We start from the raw sequence: 6,986 nt of genomic DNA on the forward strand, positions 1-6,986 counted from the left end.
GTTATAATTTTAGTACTAACTCAGATTGAATATCATTGATGTATAAAAGTAAACAAATAATCTTGATTAATCTCTGTCATATTTCTTGAAATATATTAATATTGTGAAAGAGAGCATTATCAAATTACATTATCAGATAATATCATTAAAAATATATTAATATTATGAATATCAATCTTGAAAAAATGTTGATACTTATACATTATAGTGATTTGTGAATCATGATAGTTAAATATATATATATATATATATATATTTCCTGACTTAATTACAACTTGTACAATAATTTTTGAAAACTCAAAATCAATTTTAATTATTAATAATTAAAAACTTAAACTTACAACTAACTAATATAAAAAGAAAAAAATCTACTTCTTCTCTTTCTTATTCTTCTTATCATTCTTTATAATTTACTTCTCATTCTTCTTCTTCTTCTTCTTCTTATCTGAGATGATAATTATCTCAAAATCTCTCTCTACTGCCTTCTCAGAGAAGAGTTTCTGCTGCTTCTCTTCAGCCAGGTCAATCTGTATCTCAAAATCCCGCATTTCCTGATCTGCTGTCTCAGGTTCCATCTCAGTGATAAGCAGATTAACATGCTCAGAGAGTAGAGCTGTCTTCTCAATATTCTGAATCATGAAGTGCATTCAAGATCTGAACAAGACCTTAATTCTCTTCTTATCTGCCAGCTTCTGCTAATTAATTAGAGAACAGAAGTGTTATCAAAAATTATTATCTTTTAATAAATAAAAAACTTATTAGTTTTAACTTCTTTATCTTTCACTTCAACACTCTCTCAATCTTCTTCTGCTGCTGCTTATTTATAGTAATACTCTTCTTCTCTCTCTCTCTCTTTATCTTGAACTCAAATCATTCTCAGAACTTCTTCTGATCTTATTACTACTGTATAAGACTCTTCACTGTCTTCTTCTTCAATCTCTCACAAGTGATGTCATTTGCATTATTTTTATACTTAGTTCAGTCTAAATCTATCAGAAGTGTTACTTAAAATTGTTATCATTCTACTTTCTTATAAAGTCTCTTCAAGATATTATAATGTGTCTTATAATCTGTCTTCTCTTACTTAAACATCTTCTTCTTCTCTGTCTTCAATCTGTGATAGTACTCACACGCCTTGATAGTTCACAGAACCGCAGAATATTTGAAGAGAGATGACATGATTGATTTCAGTGAGTATTGAAGAGAAGTGAAGATAGAAAAGATAGTCAGAAATAATATGATAATAATAATCATAATAATAATAATAATGATGATAATAATAATGATGATGATGATAATGATGATAATAATAATAATAATAATAATAATGAAAGAGAGAGTGCATTGAAATATATTACTGACTTATCAAATATAAAGAGATAAAGAAAATATTAACAGCTTTCAGAGATATACAGAAACAGCTACAGTATTGCATAGTAATATCATCTTCATTCAATGCATGCAGTGTTGATATTCTTTGTATGCAGTTATCATATAATCTATATCAGAGATACATGCAGAAAACAGATCTTTATTACTAGAAAGAATGATTGCAGTGATTCTCTGTTTTTATATTATAAAGATAAGTTATTCTCATTTCTTTCTTCTCTTTTTTCTCTTCTTCTTCAATTCATCACTAAGTTCAAGCTGGTATGAAAACTATTAAAACACTCTTAGAAACTCTTAAATTGAAGAGTATAGACTAATCAAATTTTAAATATAGAAGAATCAAATTATATTTAATATTACAAATTATTCATTTCTTCTTAATAAAATCTCAGTCACATCTTGTCTCTTTCTCTCTTCAAATGAAACATGACCTGTAAAAAGTAAGTATCATATCAGATTATAATGATCAACACAGTCTCAGTATGCAGAGCTGTATACACACAGTACATACTGAACTGAGAGACTGCATGAGTTGTAAATCAGTGTCAGTATTTCAGAAAGAGCTGTGTGATGTGGAAAAGCTGCAACTCTCAGTCATGTATGCAGAGAATGAATTATCACAGTAAGTGTATATGTATTGTATAAAAGTAACACTTTTTGATAACACTCAGTTTCTGATATTATGAAAATAGAGTCTCTCTGTGAGATCTGTTTTTATTGAAAGTTAGAAAATCTTATATTTCTCAAGATTATCTTCACCTGTCTTATTCATAAAATCAATGAAGAGAATCATTGATTTCAGTATTCTACTCTTGATATTATTCAAGTAACAGCAGAGTTCATTCTGATCACACTTTTTGAGTATATATTTTCTAAATATTCATATTTATACAGATATATATTGATTATTTATTAGATAATATTAGAATAATAGCTTATTACAGCTGTGTTATTCTCACTGTGAGAAATACATAATTAATGATGAATATTATAAAGACTCTGAGAAGTAAGTATTTTAAGAGTGCTATAGCTTTGTGATCTTGATTTTTTTTATTTTTATTTTTTATTTTTTCTTTTCTTTTCTTTTTTTTTCTTTCTCTTTTTTTTTTTATTCATTCTGATTTTTTCTTGTTTTTATTTTGTTTTTTGTTTTTTGTTTTTTTTTTGTATTTTATATTTTTTTTATAATTAAAATTATATGAATTATAATCTATATTCAGAAAAGTAATGATATTTAATAACACTCTCTATTGAATTTTTAACAAATGAGTACTATATTATGATATTATGTAAGTGAGAAGTAATTTCATAGTCTTATTTAGTGTCATTCTCAATAATGAGATCAGAATGAAAATGTGACTAAGAATTCAAACATATTCTTTATTCAGAACTAGATTTTTATTTGAAAAGTGAATCTGAAATCTTTAATATTTAAAATAATGTGATTTGAAATCAATGTAATCAACACAAATCATAATCAGAAGTAATACTTTTAGATAATATAATAACTGTAAAGTTTGATTCTGATCTCAGACACGGTCACACGGTCAGTCTAGTAATTATAGTTAAATAAGAAAAAAATTAAAGAATTTAAAAATTATCTTTTTAATTAGAAAAGTAGACTCTTAATTTTATAAAAAGTAATTAAGTTATATTTTTAAAACTCTATCAGAGTTGTATATAAATTTACTATCAGAGAAATCTGATAATATTATAATTTTTACTAATTTAATAACTATTTATAGACTGATTATATTAGACTGGCCGCTGAGATCATGAATTTCACATTTGATTTCATTTGATCTGATCTCATACATTTCTTGACATGAATCCCACTGAAACTGGCTATTAAAAAAACATGTAAAGTGACTATATATCAGATCTTAAAATGAAATCATAACTTGAAAAAAATGAGAAAGTGATTTCATTTAATTTCATTTAGTTTCATTCTTGGCATAAAGTTACTATTTTTAGACATTTTAAGGTTTTTTTTAGACTATTTTTAATTTTTTAAAAAGTAACACTTTTTGATAACACTCAAATGAGATTTAAAGTTATTTAAAGCAATAAAAATAATTTAAATTAAGAAGTGAAAATTATGATCTTATTTGAAAAATGTGACAAGAGTAGATAGTAAGTCTCACTGAAACAGTATGAGACTACTTTCTAATGTTAAAACTGTGTAATAAGATCAGTCAAATGGATAATAAGGCTATCAGAAAATCTGGTCCTGGTCTCAGACACAGTCACACAGGCAGTCTAGATTATATAATTATATCTGAGATCAGAATTGAATTTTTTAATAGTTTTATTATTAATTTAACTAATCTTATCACATAGTTTTAATATTAGATAGTAGTCTTATACTATCTTAGTAAGACTTACTATCTACTCTTATTATATTTTTTAAATAAGATTATAATTTTCACTTCTGAATTTAAATTATTTTTATTACTTTAAATGACTTTAAATCTTATTTAAATATTATTAAAAAGTGTTACTTTTTAAAAAATTAAAAATAGTCTAAAAAAACCTTAAAATGTCTAAAAATAGTAACTTTATATCAAGAATAAAACTAAATGAGATTAAATGAGATTATTTTCTTATTTTTTTCAAGTCATGATTTCATTTTAAGATCTGATATATAGTCACTTTGCATATTTTTTTAATGACTGATCTCAGTGGAATTCATGTCAAGAAATGTATGAGATCAGATCAAATGAAATCAAATGTGAAATTCATGGTTTCAGCGGCTAGTCTAACTATTTGTTCATTGAATCTGTCTCTATTCAAGATTTCATATTCTGAGTGAGTTATTAAGTTAAATAAATATCTACAGAATTAGCTATATATTTTTATATGTAATTTTCTATATATATTTTCATCATATAATATATCAGCTTAAAATCTAATTGTGTTGTTGAGATATTGTTGAAAATATTTCATTATAGTGATAGTGAAATGGCGGCCGTTGAGTGTAAGCAGGCGTTGAGTGATTGGTCACGTTATATCTGTCACAATTACAGAGTAGATTTATCTCAGCAAGCTCAGACACTTCTCCAGATATTCATTGCTGTTTTAACACTGAATTGATGATTATGTCATGAGCTAACCTCAAATAAGCAATAAGCTAACTCAAATAGTAAAATCAGGTCATGTGAGTGATAATATCTTATAAAGTGTCTGAGAAGAAACAGTTTCTGATTATTAGCAACATGAAAAGAATTTACTCAGTACTCTGAGTATGAAAGAGAATTTCAACTCAACTTCATAGATTCATTATTTCTGTATTATCTTGAAACCTTAGAATAACAATGTTCTCACAATATATCTGATTTTTATATTCATATCTCAAGTTCTTAGAATAGAAGTATCATCTCAAAGTTGATCAGTGTGTTTTTGAACACAGGAATTTTGATTCAATTCCTCATACAAAAAAAAGCTCTTAGAAATTCTGAGATCAAAAAATATGATCATTTTCAAGAGTATACATCTATCTTAAATATAGATTTTTTTGAAATATTAAAGAAATATTTCTATTCTTCTTCTCTTTAGCTATAAGCTAAGGTGATTTTCAAATCTCAAAGATATGTGAGTATATAGTAATAGAAAGTCAAAGTTGAAGAATCTGAAAAATCCTTGTAAATCTCAGGAATCTCCATTGAAGATGGAACCATTTCTTCTCAGACCCTCTGGCGAGGATTGCTCTGAGCACATGACTTGTATCAAAAGTAGGTTAGTGTCATGCCGGATTAACTAGTTAATAATAATGCTGCAACCCGTTCAAACCGAGCCAGAGGGTCTGAGCCCGCTGAGATAAGAGTACATGAATTATAATGATAACAATGTTGATTCCTCTACAATATCTATCACCCTTCTACTCACGTCTCCCAATCACAACATGCAAGCTGAAACGCAATGAGGAATTGGTCTCTTGGAGATTCTTCAGCGTCAATTTCCCTAATCGAGAATTTGATCCATCGAGAGTGCGTCGCGGCAACCTTGGCTTGGCTGAAGGGAAGCTTGCAAGATATGCGAAATAGCCTTGACGTAATTAGCGTTCAACATATCTTTATATTCGGGTTTATCAAGTGGGGCAATGTCTTTTCTGCAATCCTTGAGGCCGCATTTTTTGAAATGAGGGAAGAGCTCAGTCACGCTCCTAAGTCGAGGGAGAAAGAAGACAAAACATCACATCAGCCTGTGAAATATCGAGATATGGAAATACAGGAGGACCTGCATTGTACTCACTTTCCAGATTTCCCATGACTGCTCACGATTTGTTTGAATTGATTCAGGAATCTATTTGCGTCATCTACGTTACAGCCGAGCACACCCGGTATGACAACGCCGTCTAGCACCGCAATATCAGTCCATTGCAAGTACCCTCCAGGACCTGGATATTTTCATCAGCTTCAAAGGCCACCCACATTGGGGAATTTGCCGGGTTGAATCTCACGAAGCAATGTTATCAAGTTGCGAATTACAAGTTCCCATTCCCCTGCCTTCAGGCCCATAACCAAAAGCCGGACATGAACCGCATCATACTGCCCTCGGAATTCGGCCGGAAAAGGCTCCAGCATATCCTGCGTATAATAGTTTATGTCTGTGGGGAATAGTGGTCTATCTGGCACTTGGTCCATCGAGATGTCGAAGCCATCAAACCTGCAGGTTTTCGGGAGCCTCCCTGCTAAGTCTCGCAACCAGACCCTATACAAAACCAGCAATGCAAATCAGAACTCCCTTCTTTGAACACTAGCAGCTATAATGGGAAAATTTATCGTGCCCTGTCCCTGTTCCAACATCTGCTATACGCATATGGTCATGCTGTGGAATTGCAGGGTGCAGCAGAAACCCCATGCTTTCCCTAAAGGCTTCATGTTGAGTATCTAGCCTGAAATCTTGTCAGTATATGACCGGAGACTCAGGGGAAATAACACAAACCTTTCGCTTTCTGCCTTCGTTCTGATTAGGAGATATCTATCGGCATCACTATGTGAACCCATTGCTAACGGATCGGTACCGGAATGGTATATAGAGTACAAAGATAATATGGCAGAGTGCTAGAGAAACTTGTCCAGGAGAAGGCTTTCAAGAGAAGGGGATGATATCCACCAGCAGAACGCTCCAGGAACAGTCGAATATATATACTCTTCCGCCATCGATGCGACTACCCTCTTCAAGACTCGTCAATAGGACCTCGAATTCCGTGCAAACGCGGCATTGACATCAATGCTATTTTCCATCCGATTCATGTACTGTACTTTGAATGGAAGTGATGTATAACAATACCCTCTCCCCTAGAATCTGCGAGGCTAGTATTGTTAGATGGAAACCGCGCAGCTTATCAACAACTGCTTCTTTGTATGCAAATGTACAGGGTACATGTACATGTACAGTGTGCAGAAGAACATCAGCACTTGTAGTTTACCCACCATTCATAGAGCTGGCAAACCTAGGTTCGAAGACCGAAAAATAGCGGTTGTCATGCTCATATAATCATGATTCGTAATGGCTTTAACCCGCGGTTGGTAGCTATATCCTTTTCGCAGGTTGGTGTCCGTGTGATAGAGGTGGGGTGGATAGTTCAGCCCTTG

The 6,986-nt window shown here is 31.0% G+C and overlaps 2 protein-coding genes across 2 annotated transcripts; both read right to left on the minus strand.

Moving 5' to 3' along the window:
- Positions 1-410: 410 nt before the first annotated feature.
- BDCG_17305 (uncharacterized protein) lies at positions 411-638 on the minus strand (the record flags this gene model as incomplete). Its single annotated transcript, XM_045426448.1, has 1 exon — positions 411-638. The coding sequence occupies one exon, from the start codon at positions 636-638 to the stop codon at positions 411-413; it is 228 nt and encodes a 75-aa protein (XP_045281676.1).
- A 4,570-nt stretch (positions 639-5,208) lies between these two features.
- On the minus strand, positions 5,209-6,986 carry BDCG_17306 (uncharacterized protein). The gene is made up of 4 exons (XM_045426449.1): positions 6,334-6,986; positions 5,849-6,283; positions 5,641-5,785; positions 5,209-5,551 (listed from the first exon to the last, which is right to left on the minus strand). Exons 2-4 carry the CDS (start codon positions 6,030-6,032, stop codon positions 5,350-5,352), a joined length of 531 nt encoding a protein of 176 aa, XP_045277853.1. The 5' UTR covers positions 6,033-6,283; positions 6,334-6,986; the 3' UTR covers positions 5,209-5,349.

Source organism: Blastomyces dermatitidis, assembly GCF_000003525.1.
Source record: "Blastomyces dermatitidis ER-3 genomic scaffold supercont1.6, whole genome shotgun sequence".
Taxonomy (NCBI): domain Eukaryota; kingdom Fungi; phylum Ascomycota; class Eurotiomycetes; order Onygenales; family Ajellomycetaceae; genus Blastomyces; species Blastomyces dermatitidis.